The 17,816-nt window shown below is 35.1% G+C and overlaps 1 protein-coding gene across 1 annotated transcript in view; it reads right to left on the bottom strand.

Annotated features, from left to right (window-relative positions):
- Positions 1-2,811: 2,811 nt before the first annotated feature.
- Positions 2,812-17,816, bottom strand: part of IFT74 (intraflagellar transport 74) — a 38,626-nt gene continuing 23,621 nt past the window's right edge. The window contains exons 15-20 of the mRNA XM_079330905.1: positions 14,537-14,634; positions 13,488-13,614; positions 9,448-9,611; positions 8,712-8,837; positions 6,398-6,458; positions 2,812-4,714 (exon numbers count right to left, since the gene is read on the bottom strand). Of these exons, the coding sequence (XP_079187031.1) occupies positions 4,599-4,714; positions 6,398-6,458; positions 8,712-8,837; positions 9,448-9,611; positions 13,488-13,614; positions 14,537-14,634 (692 nt within the window). The 3' untranslated portion in view covers positions 2,812-4,598. The remainder of the gene's footprint in view (positions 4,715-6,397; positions 6,459-8,711; positions 8,838-9,447; positions 9,612-13,487; positions 13,615-14,536; positions 14,635-17,816) is intronic.

Here is a 17,816-nt window from a genome sequence, read left to right on the forward strand (position 1 = left end):
CTGCACAACAGAAATCTTTGGGGTAATACAAAGACACCAGTACACAGTGAACCAAGCTCAGTCACTTTAAATGGACATAGCTTTCAAGGAATTAGCTCTACAAGAGGAAACAAGAGTGGATAATTTACTTTTTTGTTTTTGGTTTTGGTTTTGGTTTTTTTTTAATGTGGAACATTTCCTCCCATTTTACACATTTGGCATATTGTCCAGTTAGTCCTCCTTCCTGAAAGAAGGACCTCTAACTGTTGAGTGCCAGTCAGTGCAAGAACATTTCTTCCTCTGCTCCAAGATTCTGTCAATCCCAACAAATGATTGATCAAAGCTAGGATTTTAATTCAGATCATCTCTGTTGCAGTGAATGCTTAAAAGCTTCCTTCCTCTTGAATTAAAAAGAAAAAGATGACAACTATTTTGTTTGGGAGTAATCCAGTTTTCTTCTGAGTGATTGACCTGCATTTCAGAGCCTTCCTCTGCACATACAAGACATATATCATTTGATGCTCAGCTGTTATTCACAACATGCAGCTGTTCAAGTGAACTCCAATTCTAGGACCACCTTCAGAATCGGAAGGGTTTTCACTCCAATTGCTATATCCACCACACCCAGATGATTTATCATCATGAGACACCAAGGAGCTCACTCAAAGCAGATACTTTAAGAACAGTAAGTAAGCTTTTAGCATCTTTCTCCTCAAACCAAGACATTCCAATGGCTAGCAACTCTTCATAAAGCCTGCACTCTATGCCTTGTATTTTTGTTTTATGCTTGTAGTAGGAAAATAGAAGTGTACTGAAAGAACTTACAAACACTTCACCTTGGAAACATGTCCCTACAATTGTGAAACAGCAAATACTAGCAAATACTACTAACTTGAGCCATTAACTCAAGTTGTCGGGGAGAAAAGACTCTAAGAGTTCTGTCTATCTGGAATTGCTCACAGGAATTTTTGTCTTCTGAGATCACTAAGAGAAATAAAAAAACCAAACTTATTTTGAAAGAAAAACAAGCTTTTAAAAATCACCATGAACAGTAATGAAGGTAAGATGAAGCAGGAAGACCAACAATAGGATTAATCTCTGCTTGCAGCAAAAATACAATTTGCCTGGAAATATGATCTCCCAGAATACATGGGAAGAGGTCTGGTGCACTGTCATGCCATCGTCAGCTGGGAACGACAGCAGTCATTCCGGCGCTCGCTCTCAAGCAAATAACATGGCAACAAAAGATCCTTTGGTTGACAGTTTTTAAATTGAAACGCTTCTTTTCATACAGTGTGTCATCAGACTGGGATGTGGAGTGAGAGTATCTGTCAAACCTGGCATTCTAAGCCTCAATGGCAACTTACTGAAGGGAGTCTAGGTATGGGAACTTTTAACGAACTGCTTACATGTAATTCCACAGAGCTTGTTGAGGTGAGTCCTCATGTGTAGAGCGGTAGCTGACTTAAGGCATTGCAAGGTCATTCTTGAGTTCCTTTTTTTTTTTTTAATGGCAGTAAGGGAGAGACTTCTGAGTACTGAAAGCTATATGTTACTCCTACCTTCAAAAGAGCAAGAAGAGTGATCCAGGGAATGACAGACCGGTCAGCTTCATTTCAGTCCCCCAAAAAATTGTGGAGAACAAGGCTGGATATGATTTCCCTGGACGGGAAGTTGATGATGTGAAGAGAACAGATTTATGAAGCAGAAATTATGTTTAATAACCTGATAGCTGTCCACAACTAGGCAACTAACTCAGTGTTCAAAGAGAGAGGTGTGGATGTTGTTTACCTCAACATAAGCAAGGTCTTTGCCAGAATTTTCCATTAAATCCCCACAGATAAGCTACAAAGTATGGTTAAATAAGCAGGCTTGGGACTCACTGTGTGGTCAGGGGACTGAAGCCCAGTTGGAGGCCAGTCTGTATGGAATACCATCGCCATGGACATTGGGGCAATACTGTTAAACCTTTCCACTGATGACCTAGACGATGGGTCAGAGCTCACCCTCAGGAGCTTTGCAGATGACACAAAGCTGGGAGGAGTGGCTGTTCAGAGGTGATCTAATTAGGTAAAGCAGGCATCCAAGAATACCAAGAACTTCCACACTGATACATGCACAATCCTGCCCCTCTGGAGGAACAATCAGGCACCCATGCACACTGAGGGCTGAGGGTCTGGACACTTTCTTTACTGAGAAGGACCTTGGAGCCCTTCCTGGTGTACACCAAGCTGACCAAGAGCCAACAACGCACAGCAAAACAGGTCAGCCGTATTCTGGGGTAAGTTGAGAAGAGCATTGCCAGGCAGGCTGAGGGAGGTGATACTTACTCAGCCCTGGTGAGGGAGGTGAGCAGAAGAGATTTTAAATATCTCCGTTCTGCAGATGCTGCCAATTAATTAAGGTCCTCTCAGTGTGAAGTCATAGTATAAAAAGGATAGAAGATTGGTAGACAGCAATCTGTGTTACTGAAGTATACACAGGAGCTTTAGTGAAAAAAATAATTATCTGGTACCTAAAGTGTACAAAAAAAAATAAATAAATAAAAAAGATAAAGAATTAAAGAAAAGGTGATTTTCACTGACACTAGAGGAACTACAAAGGGATACAATTTACTCAGTTCACTACTAGGAGTGAGTTAATAAACTTCCACAGGGAGATGAAATACTTGCCACATAGTTCATCACTCAAAACCCACACAGCTCTTTTCAGCCATGAAAATGGTGGCTATCAAGGATCATAAGGGTGAATTGTTAAGAGAAAGAATGAGTGAAGAGATTATAATATAGAAACAGGTTATCTGAAGACCCTGAGTGATGAGATTCTAACACAGAAACAAGTTATCTGAAGATCCTTCAGGAGAGCAAGAAAAAGAATAACATCCTGGAGAAAAGGGTTTCATGACAGGCACCTCCTGTGAACACAGCAAAAACCTGTGAACTTTACCATGCTATCTTAGAGAATCACTACCAAGGAATAAAACCTTCCCCTGCCCCGAGAGAAAGCAAAGTCAAAGCAGTCTGTTTATTCAGTCTGCAGCTTTTTTCCATTGTTCATTACACTATGCTATTCTAGTGCAAGTGGAATTCAGGAGGTGATCTCTCTGGCTGATGGTTTGATTGGTGAGAATATTAGACTTCAACTTTATCTCTGCAAATAATGAGCTTTCTCTGGAATAGCTGAAACTCCAACAGGAAGGAAGAGACTTTAGTGGGAATTTCCCCTAGATAACAGTCCTTAGTTTATAGATATCCCATTCCATTATCTCTAAATATTCTAAATATATAGAGCAACACCATTTAGTGAGGTGAATGTAGCAAATGAAATTAGCAAATACAGTGCTCTCTGCACAAACCTTCAGTATGTTTAGCTTACAGATTTCTTTATACTCAAAATGATGACCACAGATTTGAGGAAATTAGTGACAAAAATACAGAACTATTTTAATGGAGTCAGAACATTTCCTAATAATTTCTCTACTCCAGTTTCATGAGGTGAGGTGAATAGTCTACCTCTTCTCTGGAAAACTTTTCTAAGAGAGAGAAACAACTATAAATCCAGATACCACTGCTTTTTAGTAGTTTCTCTCTACAAGCCTAGTTTACTCTTTAGCTAAGACCTCTATCAATAGTAACTGTGCTTCTTCTACTTGATCAGGATTAGCTTACAAATATACCAGGTGAAAAAAATTATCAATAATAAGTTTATAAATACATTACATGTAGAATGTAAGACAAGTATATAAGTATATAAGTGGATTTTTTTTTTATTTAAACATCTTCTAAAATTTCTGTATCATAAAGTACATTGTTATTTTCCAAGTCCTGTTTTTGTTCTATATTGAAACTCCTTCTTGTGGATTTTTGTCAGAAGTTCCATATGACACTGCTGCTTGAAACTGAAGGGAAAAAACATTGCAGAAAATACAAATAATTTTCTTTGCTATTTCCTTTACAGGTGAATACTACAGCAGTAAAATGCTCCACACAAAATCACTGTTAGATATGTTTCACTACTTTTTAACAGTTTGCTCTTTATAATTACATCTTAAAAAATAAAGAACTTAATTCTCCAGTAGGAAATGAAAATTTGCTGGCACTTGCCTTTATTGTAAGATTTTACAGTTGATTTTAAAGTTGAAGCAATTTCAACTTTAAAAGATGCTTCACATACTTAGATGCTCTCCTTACTTGGTATAAATTGCTATCTACATAGGTATGGTATGCTGATATTACCACATCTTATTACATACTTCATTTGAGATAATGCATAGGACAGCCTGTCAAGCAGTTCTGCTCCATTTGGCAGGGGTAGGACTACAAGACAATTAGAAATTCAGTGTGTCACACTTGAGATGCAATTCAGCAATGGGCCTCAGTAACTCACTGGACAGTAGTTCTTTCTGTTTCTAAAATTTGTATGTTTATTTCTAAAAATTTTAAACAGTGCAAAATAAGGAATAGTATTAAAATCTGTAACCTCTAAAAGCCTGGAAAAATAATTTTAAGAATGTCTGTCACCCTGTTGGTGAGTGAATGATCTCAACAGTCCAGCTTTCCACACAGCCTTTGCACATCTCTCATTGTTGGTCCATTTGGGCAGGAAGGAAATGCCTGGGTTCAGTTCTTGGTGTTCTGTAAAGCTTCTATGAGAGCTTCGTTGTATTCTTTGACCAGCTTTCTTGCATTTTTCATTATTGGCTGGTAGTCACTCTCCCGACTTTTTGTTGCTATGACTGATTAACATAATTAAGGAAACAAATTGTCAGTGTAAACATGAGCAGAATCACAGATCACAAGGAAACCACAACACCATACATTTCCTTCTATGAAAACTGTCACGGGATGAAAGGATGAAAATAGTGGAAAAAACTCAAACTGGGGCTAAAAGATTTACACTAATTTAGCAGCTGCCATCTCATGACAAACACTGTAGAAAGGAAGCGATAGCAGGCCTAAGTCACTTTTGTTTTCTATAAACATATATATAGGCAGTAAGTCCCTCATGAAGGACTCTGCTTATTGTTACATTGCAAACCAAACCATTTCAAGGCACTCAGTAATAAACAGCCATACAGGCTGGCTACAAAAGTCCCAGTCCAAGAAAGAAGTCTCTCTCCAGTAGCCCAAGCAGACATAAGTACTCTATATAAGGGTCTGCACTTGGATAGGCAATATTTCATACCAAGTTAAGAGATTCATTAATATCCTGATCAACTTTTTCTCTTTGTTTGTCTTACAGTCTTTTCTGTTAAGAAAAACTGTGTTAAAGAGATTGACTTAATAAAATATTCCTGTAGAGGCTCCCTTAAAGAGAATGTGGCTCCAACTATATTACACAGTCCAAAACTTTTTGTAGATATTTTTCTAAGAATTAGAGCACTTACCAGATTTGAGAAATGGGATATTTGGTAAGTGCACAAAACAACATTAAAAAAAATAAATAAAAAAAATATATATGCATATATATATAGCTATATATACATGCAATAATTACTAAATAATTATCATCACCATCAGTATTATTTCTGTGATGGCTAGGCTATTACAGAATTGCCTGAAATATATCCTGTGCCGTTTTCTGAGACATTAAGGAATTCACTGTCCAACACACTACACTAGATGTTGGAGTCTAGTTTTGGTGTTATCTTTACCAACTACATTTGCTACTGTAATCATGTAAGAGTAATGTTGTCTATCTTAGAAATTTCACATTTAAAAAAAAAAAAAATTGATTTATTAAATAATTTTAAAGGAGTAATTTTATTGCAGTGAATTCACTGTCCCTAGAATGTAAAATAAAAGTGCAGCCTGGTCCTATTCCACTCTCTATCTAAGGAGACAAAGATCTAACTAAGGAGAGAAATAGGAAAATAGTATCTGATGAGAAGAACCATCAATTCTATTTAAAACAAACTTCAGTGCTTTTCCTAATTTCAACAACTACCTTATGAAAGTAATTTGAAAATCAGTAAGTAACAATTTTGCTGGTATGAGTACTGGAGTACAACCTGTTAATTTGGAATGCATAAAGAGAGAGCTACAAGACAGTTCCCCCACCCCAGCATGTTTTCAAACGATGCGACATTGGCAGATTAACATCAGGTAAGACTGGACAGATGTGAAGATAAACTTTGTATGAAACCCAGAGGCAAACCTTAGAAAGAAGGAAAAATTCCAGACTGCAAGACAAAGTTTATGCTTTAGGACCCTGTAACATTGTTTCAGACAACACATGCAAGTTTTGCTATATATAATATCCACCAACTAACCAGATATTTGCAAAGGACTGCCTTTCCCCTCCTCCCTTGTCTTCTGCAGCCCATTCCGTCCTGTCTTATTCTGCTGGAGGAAACAGACTTCTTCCTCAATTAATACAGTGTGTGAATTTGACTCTTACTTCTTAAAGAAAAGGATACACTCCTTCATCATAAAGTTATTTTGCTCATGGTACTGCCATTTCCTCTCCAAATTTGTAAGCTGAAAACACAAAAAGAGCCAAAAATGAAAACGGTAATAATTATGCACATATTTTACACAAATAATTTTGTATCAGTGCCTTGTACTCTATCAACACATAAGATCACATTAAAAACACAGAACATATATAATTTAGGCTTCATAATCTATCTCTATAAAAGCACTGATGAAAAAAATCAGATGAGAATTCAAGAAATAAAAAGGTGAAAAATTCAGGGAGATACTAATTCTCATTATGTTTCATATCATTTAGATTGATCTTTTCATAGAATCAGTAAGATCTAAATTCACCAAAGATACAATATTTCCTGACACTGTCTTGGATTTTGCACTGCACAGAAGAAACTTCCTTACTTCCATAGTTAAGTTTCCTGTCTGATGGCAGAAGTTGTGATAAGAACAGAGCTGCAGCGAGAAGATTGTAAGAGTGTGGGTTCAGTGCTGGCACTTCTTCAATACTTTCAGCATCAACAGGAAACTAATGTGGACATTATATTGATGGCTGCTTCCTTACAATACAATTTTGTATTTGTTTTTCTGATGCTACTGTTCAAGGTTCTGCGTTTCAAGATATGAAGATGTTATTTTTAAAAGTAAAACTAAAATCACTCTAAGACTAAACTTTAAGTGGAAACTAAGGTAATAAATAAGGAAAACTTTTAAAAGCTTGTTTTTAAGCTGGAAGAGATGAAAATAGTTTCTGTGTAAGTCAAACCTTAACAGTAAAGAATCAGTTATCTAGTGTACAAGCTTGCAGCAAACAAGGCAATCATTTGTCTCCAAGACTAGGTATTTCTGACCAAATAGAATTTTTATTGTCCTGTTCGTAGACATTGCTGCACGCACAGTCATTAAAGGAGCCTGGAACTGAAATACTTACTATCTTGCACAGAGAAAAGGAAAGATTCAGTGTATTTTTATAGTGACTGCTTGAAGACCAGTTGACATCTTGCAAAATTGCCCAACTCCTCCACATTTATGAACATTATTTGTACTTCAAAATGCTTGATGCATGTCAAGTAATCAGTTATTATAAGACATACCTTAATTCAGCCTCATTTTTTTACAGTCAGAACATAAAAAGTAAAGAAACAAATCCTTTTCACATACATGAAAACAGAACTGCCACAGCTTAATGAACTGAAGAAATGCTGTACAACTACTATTTTATATAAACATTAAGCCTCATGATGCAAGTATCTTAACACGTTTGGGTATGCATTTCTCATTTACCTAAACTCTAGAATTTGATCTTGGGAAAAAAAAAATACACAGTATCTCAAGTCTTGCACACTTTGGCATGTAGCTTTGAGGATTTATATCACCACCCTAGAATGATTAAAACAATCCGATGCTACAAATGGACACATATGCCTCAGTCAGAGCTATATCTTCTCATTTGCTCCACAACATTTATTTCAGAAGAAAGCCAACTTAAACAGGTACAATATGACCTTCAGTTTTTACTGTATTAGAAAAAATAACAGTTCTAAAGGACAAATATCTCAATGGGCTCAATTAAAAAAAAAAAGTGAAATGCATTAATAAAAATAAGTTTCCCTTTCCACCTTATTTTAAGGTTGTCTATTTTTCTTCTGTGCATTCAAAAATATATGCCAGTAAAGCTCTGACACCAAAAGGACAGAAATTTGTGTGTGTTTATAATGAAAGAATAGAAGCTGCCCAAGATGTAATAAACATCTTCTTTCCTGATTCACTTTTGAAATGTAAACATACATATATACCAAAGTTGTTTAAATGTGAACAAACACTTAAACTTCAGTGGCCTGCAAAGAGCAGAAGAATAGGAAAAAGGAAAATGGAATTAATAGCACAGATTTATAGAAAAAAATATCATCATGACTTTAAAAGCAAAAGGGATCTTAGCTAATTAGTAATGACTTTTTTTTTTTTTTTTCCCCCTACTGTTTATTTTTAAGTTCCTCCTCAAACTACTGAAACAAAGGAAGGGCAGAAGGTAGAGAGTTCTGAGCAAGATTAAGACAAATTTAAAGGATACACAAAACTTTTAGCTCAGAAAGATCTCTGCTAGTAATCCAAAGCTTATAAGCCATTTGTAGGCACAGTATTAACTTTTGTTTGAAAACGACAAATAAAGCTACATACATGCAAGACATGACTTAGAAAACTGATCGAGAAAGAAGATTCTGTCTGTACAATGCTTCATGTGTATGAGAAAATCAAAACCAAGAAAGAAACAACTGAAGGGATAATATGTAACTTGACCTATACCTGAGAATGGGTCTCATTTTCTTGCAGCTCCTTTTTTAGTGTCTCATACTCTGTATTCAAATGGTCCATTATTTTCTTAAAAGCATGGCTGCGTTTTGTTAATTTTTCTTTGTCATCCTGGAGTTTCTAGTTAGAAAAAAGCCCAATGCAAACTGATTAATGGATGAATTCACTTGCTGTAGGCTTCAGGCACATTACTTCAATTTACTTTTCAAGATGCTACTTTTTCCTTTTAGAACACATTCATATGCATAAAGAACTCCTAGGTTTTTCTCTAGCAGTGCATGCTCTATCCCAAAAATAATAATGATTATGACCAAGATGTATTCTTAGACAATAGTGTATGAACACCAGTGAGAATGCTGATACTAAGAATTTGTGGGAAATTCTCTTTTGCTTGTGTTCTGTGTTAGATTGCTAAATTCAAAGCTATGAGTAGTCAGAAATTACGTAGGAGTTTAGCTGAATTGCTAAAATAGAACAGGGAGATTTTGTGGAAGGAGGTTATCAAAAGATGCTCTGCTGAATACCTGCTATATGTACTCAGTTAATAAGTCACGCATATAAGCAAGATAGTATTTGGATTCATTTACACTGATGCGCAATTCTGCTTTTTAGCTGTCAGGAAGGACTGTCAGTCACTAAACTGGATTCCCCTCCTTGAACTAACTAACTCCTTGAACTAACTGCTCAAAACTGTTCAAAAGCACATACTTTGTTTCATTCCTTTCATTACCTTTCTCTTTTCTTCTCCTGATGCTTTTAGAGCTGGCAAATTATTGTAGATATCCAACTCGGCTTTTGTCTGTTCAATTTTGTCTTTAAGAGAAGCCAGTTCACCAACCATCTTGCCCTCCAACAGTTCCATTTTCTGGAGGTCCATCTGCAGTTTTTGACTCTCTAGATCACCAGACACACAATCTAATTAACACTATTTTTTTTCATAATACATGGCCCTTTATATAAAGATTTATGTTATATTTAACCAATATGAACAGTTCCTAAATATACTTCTGATTTTTTATATTTTTGGAATGATTAATGTGAAAGAAATAAAATCTTCACAACCATGCCACAAGTTAGACTCATACAGTATAATTATTGTGTTATAATGCATAAGTGAAGAGCAATGAAAATGTGATGATCTTCTGTTTCACAGAGTTTCTACTTTTAATGTTTATAGCACCACACAATTAATTATAGTACTACAATCTTAAAGCAGTAGTGATAACTTAGAAAAAGTTTATTGTAATGATTCCCACAAACTGAAGAATTATTTTTATTAACTTTTTAGCATACTGCTATTTTTATTCATGCTGCTTGAATATAGATAAGGTTTAATTTTAGGGCAACAAATGGCCAAACTTCCTTTAAACATTTGCTTTGTACAGTAAAGCTTTCATACATACTTTCAAATATCCACAGAAAAGACCACAGCTTACAACAACAATATGGGCTGCAATATACAGCATTTACTTCTGACACTCCATTAAAAACATAACAGAGTTACAGGTAATTAAAGGAATTAGAACTATGGGTGGATTTTGACATAAAGAGGACTCTAGAGATTGAAACTGTCCAGACATGAGACATGAGAGAGAAGGAAAAATACAGCTACACAAAGTCATAAAAATACTTTGGGCTCAGTCTAGGGGTAAGCTACCTACTCAAAATGTGGAAGGTCTAGATGTTGGCTAGACTTAGTTTGGATGGTTTTGTGACTTGACCTGTCATTGCATTTCATTCACATTCCTGAACATTAAACACATGGCTACATCTTCTTAAGTTTCAGATCTGTGTCTAACTCACAAGAACAACACAGATAATGCAGTTTTTTCTTACACTCCAAAGTATTAGGCAACACAGGCCATTGGGAGGAATGAGACTGCACAAAAGATATTTTCTTGGCATAGGTTTGCATTCTGAGATTTATGCTGATCTGCTGAAAAAACAGACAGAAAATTTCCTCCCCAACTTAACCAAAGCAGTATAAATCTTTAAGGCAGAAGAAAATAGATATGTCTATGTGACAGAAAGGGTGTTCACCTTTCCAAAAGCTGGGTACAGTTTTGTCAGTGGATTTATATGGGAAAATCTCCCCTGATCAAAACACTCTCAGAGCAAGATTCTGCTACTAATCCCTCTGCTTGTGTATTTACGTCATATAATTATAAAATATAATACACATAAAATTATATTTTAGAGTGAAACACTTCCTTTTATTAACATTTCTGGCTTATTAAATAGCACTTTTATGATTTATTTAGGAACCTCAAAATAAATCAAAACGAAGAAAAACCAAGACTTTTGTATACCATTTGAAATTATCCTGAGTAAAGCTGATCCATAAGGTAAGATTGAAAATGTCCTGTATGTGCAAGGGGCATTTATATAAATATGAAAAATGCCCATGTGATTTAAAAGAAGGATTTAAAATCAAAATATTTTTGATTTAATTACTTCACATGGAAGTAATTCACAGTCTGCCATCCACTGCAAAGGGCTTAAGAAAACACTTTCACTGTATCTACAATATTTCACAGCTGCACCAAGTTTCACAATGAAGTTTCTGGTATTGGTCAGAGACAGATTGTAAACCACAACTAAACAGATCACAGCTTTATTCCTCTTGTCCCTATTGCACTGTGGTTTTAAGACAAATGCTTAAGGCCATCAGTAAATAAGAGTTTTAGATCACAAACAGTAAAAAAATATAGTAATAAAAACCCTCAGATTGGAAGGAAATAGCAGAAAGCAACTATAGATGTTAATGAGAATTTACTTGGGTTTTATCACAGCATTTTAACCTTTTATATAGATGTTCTAATGTACATATTTTGTTATTTTAAAATTACACATAGTTGACCAGTTGGAATTTATTTCTCACAGAAAGAGCAGTACCAACTTAAACGCCAAAAAGGCAAAAAAAAATTATTGAACTGTAATGTCTTATACAACCACAATGTGACTGCAATAGGTATTCCTATCCATTAACACTTTCTGGAGAAAGAAACTGGAAGGAGCAAATTTTATCCTTATCCAGTAGCAGACTGAATACAAAAACCTTAAAACTGAAAAAAAAATCAAAATTCCTCTAGGGGAAGAGACAGGAAAAGGATGCAGCCCAGTTCCTTCTGATAGACCATGAAGTTGCAGCATCTAGTATGCAGTGTGTATGCAGTGGCAAATTCTCAGAACAAACTACAGTGACCCAAGGAAATGTTTTTGGGAAACTATGCCATCAGTGCTTTTGTTTACCCTTCATGGTTTCCTTTTCTTTTAATTTTTTTAAGGGTTCTGCTGGTGGACTTTTTATATCTTTGTTATGGCACGAAAATATGGAAATAAAGATTTTAATCATAACAAAAAAATCCTGAAGATGACTGTGCTGTAATTCAAAGGTTAGAAGGAACTTCAACTGTGCAAACTGTGCATTCTTTGCATTTCTGAAAGGATCTTTAGTTGTTTGTCCTACTATCTGTGAATCCTAGCTGTCAGACATTTACTTAGGAATAATTTGTCTGCTAAAAATTATGTACTGTAACTTCCTCCTCCTCCCTTGCAGAAAAAGATATGTTTCTTTCAATAATGCCTCTATAGCACTACATGTTTCCAGAACATCCTTGTATTGTAAAATATTGTAAAATGCTTATAGGAAAGACAAAAAGTCGTATTTGAACTTTTAATATAAGAACCAGAAATTTAAACTACACTACAACTGCAAAATGAATAGCTGCAGACAAGCAAACAATAAGTGTTCAAACATACAACAGAAAATCAATTTCCCTAATATTTTGTGCCAAAAAACTTCTTATTTACTCATAACTACTTTGAAGTCACAATACTGCTATTTTGAAAATTACTATGAAATACAACACGCAACAACCTTCTAACAAAATGATTTATCATTCTTAATTCCTGCCCCTTCCTTTCAATCAAACAAACAAGGAAAGGTTTGCTGAACCAATAATGATATTGGCAAAGACATAGAACTGTGAGGACAATTCTACCATAAACAGTTCAAATAAAGAACTAATGGTATGGGAATGAAAGAAAACTACTGTAGACTTTTTGAAATTACAGAGAACATCCTCAAGACGCTAATAAGTTTTTTTAGCATTTTGAAATACTCAAAATACTCAAGCATTTTCAGTATTTTAGTATTTTGAAAATAAAGTCAAAATGAATATTCACGCTGCAGAACTGAAGCCCTGGGATTTGGGAACTATTCATTGTTGTTGTCAATTAACTGCCTGTGGTACCTTTGGAAAAGCATAAACTATAAATAAGTGATATGAAGAACTACATTTACAAATAATACACGGTTAGATTACTGTGGAAGACTCCGCTTCATTTTATTAAACACTCCTTCAAGATCATGAAAAAACTTATTTTTAGTAAAATCAAATTCTAGCTCAATTAAACCCCTCTATTGAAATACACTTGTTTAACATATATCTGTGCAAGGAAGATGATCATTTAGTGATAATAGTAAGGCAAGTATAAATCAGTGTACATACCTATTATAAATACATAGTATACAATATCTATCAGATAATACATATAAATAAATGAATAAATGTAATGAATAGAAATAAATTGAGGAAAATAAATAAGCTGTTAGTCACAAGCATTTCAATTTGTGAACTTACTGCTGTATTTTAATATTTGGAGATCACTTGGTATTTGGAAATCTTCTACATGATGTCAGTGTAACAATGCAGGTAGCCTTTATTATTTTAATGAATTAATTAGAAAATCCATTTCTGATCTCACCTGTAATCAGATTCTTAGCAGTGCTCTGTGATTTCTGCATTTCACTTGATTTGAAAGTTAGGTCTTCCTGCATAATCTTCAGCTTTTGATTGGTAACAGATGAAATTTGTTTCATATGATTCAGATTCTGTGTATTACCAACAACAACGATAAGAACATGCTGTATTTTTGAAACAACTGGTAACTGGACAAGTAAGAAACCCTCCTGTCTTATGACACTGTTATTTGAGTGATATAAACGTGAATGACTTTCTTTCTGCCAGCTTCTGATAAAAATGTATTGACAGGCCAACACAGATGAAATAAAAATGCAGCAAATTTAAACTGTGCTTCCATATAAGTTTGTTGTAAAATAAGTGACAGTGCCTAAATTATATCTTAAGGTATACTATATTGAAAGAGGTAGTGGATAATTAAAATAATCATGGAATCAAAATATTACTCAGATGAAAGTTGTCTATAACATAATTAATGGGAGCCAAAACCATCAATAGAAGTCTTGAAAGTGATAAAAAAGGGCAGACTGCAAATGGGAATAGTTCCTGAACAATTACATTATTAATTTATAATATTTACATTAAATATTATGCATCAGGGTATTTCAGACATACTTTTAGTAGATCAGAGGGGCAACTGGGATATTTTTAGTTCAGTAATACTAGTGACAGAATACCCATGAAGTGAGATATGCAAAGGGATAAACAAATATTGCAGTCGTTTTCTTTGCAGTATTTGGAAATATTTATCATTATTAATGTTAGTTATAGCAGAGATGAAGAGTTACAGAAACTATGAAAATATTTCTTTGTTCTGGTCACAATATTACATACTGTTCAAAACTCTTCACCCAGAAAAAGACAGAAATTAAACAAATCCTTTTTTAATTACAGCTGTACATGGTTTAACGTTTAATCATTTTAAGAGACTATTATGTAGGTAAGTATAAATATATAAAATCCATCATCCTTCTTTGTCCAACCACTCTCCTGTTCTGTGTGTCTAAAATACTAGCTTACCAAAGGAGGATGGAAATGCTGCTACGTGCTTACCCTGCTCGAGTGTTCCAGGAGTGCAACAATGTTGGTTTCTATTTGAGCCTTTCGTTCCAATTCCTGATTCTTTACATCTTCAAAAGTCTCTAGAAAACCTGGACATTAACAAACATGAAAAACAAGGCTCTTACTTATACAGGTGCATTGTTGTTTCCAGTCAAAACTTTGTACTAAATTGCAAAGCAGTATAGTTTCAGATAGCTTACTTTAATTGTTCATATAAAAGCCAGGTGGTAGAGACCTTGAAACTTGTGAACTTATGGGCTGGAATGAAAAGAAGAATTCTTCCACTGACACATACATGAGGCCACCACTTTCTTGTATAGTGTTTAGGTGAGAGTTGCCACCCAATGGGAAACAAATTTCATCCTCCCTATTTCTGATGTTTTTCTAGGTCTTCATTTTTCTGAAAGCTATCAAAACAGGCTAATAAATAAAGGAAATGGGTAACTGCATTATCTCTAATGGCCTGGACCAAATGCCAACCACGGTGAAAGATGTGAGATCTGGTATCACTCTTCCTTTCTGTGTGATTTCCCTCAGCTACATGTCTAATTTATGTTCTTTTGAGTAACTGTCCAACTGAATGTGACAACACAGTTGCAGGTACTCTAGTAGGTACTCTGCATCTGGTTTTTAGAAATGCAACGCTGTATTTCTGGTGACAGAGATATTCTAAGATAAAACATTTTGGACACATCCCACAGAGGTTAGAAGCCCAGCAAGATGCCACCCAGAGCTCTAAGTCACGATCATTTCTTTCCTGCTGGGTCTTCTCCTGAAACACGGCTCATACAGACAGGAGCACTTGGGAACCATAAGGATTTGCATGCTTTTTATCTGGATAGAAACTGGAGAAATCCTTGTTTGGGCAAGAAGGATTTGACAATGACAGAAAAGCATTTTCACACATTAATAAATATGAACAATGAAACTACAATACATTGACAGATAAGCATGTAATTCTATAAAACTGAGCCTACAACGGTGAAATTAGGACCTTAGAGAAGTAACTATATGATTTGACTAGTGTTTTTCTCCTTTGGCATTCTGGACTCAATGGTTTTTTCGTTTCAAACATTTGAATTCATTTAAGAACATTAAGCAAGGTCTGTATTTACATCTCATCACACTGCTTTTTTGCAAGCAACTTTATTTTTCATCACACTGGCCTGATTTACCTTATTTCATTTGAATGCTGTATATTTCACAGATTCAGGAAAACTCTTGAATGCAAGAAAGTGCAAAAGGTCATCTAATTAATTCACTTGCTCCAGAACAAAACCAGCTATACATCAGTAATTCAGATGTTTGTCCATATTCTTCATATGCACTGCTCCTGACAGAGATTCTTCAATTCCACTGGACAATCTATTTCAATGTTTGGTAAGTTTTGTTGTTAGGAATTTTTTACTAATATCCAACCTGAAATATTTCTAGTGGTATATAATTCCTCTTCTATCCTCCACATATATGCAAAAATAAATTACTCTGTTATTGTTTGAAACAGCCTTTTTATACATTTGACAACTGCCATAAATTTTCAAAAATAAAAGACCCATTCTTTTATATCTCCTTGCAGGTCGTGCTTTCTGCATACCCTCATCAGTTTTCTTCAGAACTGATAGCCCCCTTTTCTTCTTCCCCCTTTCTTATGTGCAGAACTAAAGACAATATTCTCATCTGAAGAACTCAATGCACAGGGAAAAAGATTACTTCAGATGTTTAACAAATTACACTCCAATGTACACCTACTGTCGTGGTGTTTTCCTTGTTAGTCTGATACTGCTCAGCCATGTTCACTTTGTCTTTCACTCTCTGAGAAATCCACACAGCCGTACCTAATGAACTGCTCCCTACTCTCCATTTCTGCTGCTGATTATGCTAGCTTAGTCCTCTCCAAACTCTTTTGTAATTAATTTCTAACATAACAGAAGTATACTAAATCTATACATACTATACGTGCTATAGTATACTAAATCATGTCCTCCAACACGATTTAAGCTTTTCTGATGGACCATTTTCTGCAGCTGTTCTGTCAGATGCTCTCTCCCATCATCCAACTGATTAAGAAAATACTGACTAACCTGAACATCCAACACACTGCAAAACTCCACACAATGCTTCCTTTCATTTTAGCACAGAATCTTTTACAATTGATTTTTTAACTCAATGCACAATATAGGTTAATAATAATATTTGCCTAGCTTGCTTCTAAAAGCACCCCAAGACAGCAGAAGTTGTACTGAGGTTAAAGTACATATTATCTGCCACAACTTCCTTTTTCTGCAGTATTTTTTCGATACAAAGAAGGAAAAGAAGTTGTGCTTGTCAAATCAATACTAGTGTTATTCATATTCCCATGCCTGTAACATTACGTATTGTTTGTTCGCACAGTTTTCCCAAATTATTTCTGGAAACATATTAATCTGACTGGCCTGTATTTCCCTGTCCCCTCTTTTTCTACATAGGCACCATATTTGCTTTTTTCCCATCCCTGAGAATGTTTTTCCCACTCCTGGAATGTTCCCCCAAATCTCTTAGGTCTCAGGTCCCCCAAATCACTAACTGGTCTGGAACTGTATCAATAAACTTTAAAGAAGAGTAGAAGCAGAACCAAAACCCAGTAAGTCAAGCCCTGTGGGACACAGTGTACTAATACTGCAAATCCAGATCAAGTGAGCTTTTGTCTTTTTGTTCTCAGGAAACTTGGTATGTGAAAACACAGAAACTCCCTGCATTTTGTCTTACTCATCTTCTTTTGTTATCAGCTGAGACCTTTCTTTCAGTATCATGTTACCTGTAAGTTATATAGCATATTTTTAGAGAACACTTGAAAAAAGGTATTATATCCTTTGAACCTCAATGACACGTTTACTGACCATTTTCCCTTTTGCTGAGTAACAGACACACTTTTTTTTAAGTTCCTACAGTATATAAGGAATAAGGTATACTTAAACCTAGTTGTTTCCATCCTCTGCTAGATGCTACTAAAGTCTCTACAACTGTGACATGTAAAAAAGCTTCAGCAACATTGTTTTTCAGTAAATAATAGCTATGAGAAGCCCTAATTTTAAAGAATTACATTCTATCTACAGTTTTCCATTTTGAAGTTCTGCTTTTAATCACTCAAACAATTAACCACAGCTTGGCTTTCATAAAATGAAGCTGTGTTCCTAAGACATTTAATGGTTGATGAAAAGCCTTGAAAAACACTCAGAATATTTGTGACTCCCCTGTAAGATATCAATTATCTTGTCCACAGAACAAGACTGCT

This window comes from Erithacus rubecula, assembly GCF_903797595.1.
Source record: "Erithacus rubecula genome assembly, contig: SUPER_Z_unloc_1, whole genome shotgun sequence".
NCBI lineage: Eukaryota > Metazoa > Chordata > Aves > Passeriformes > Muscicapidae > Erithacus > Erithacus rubecula.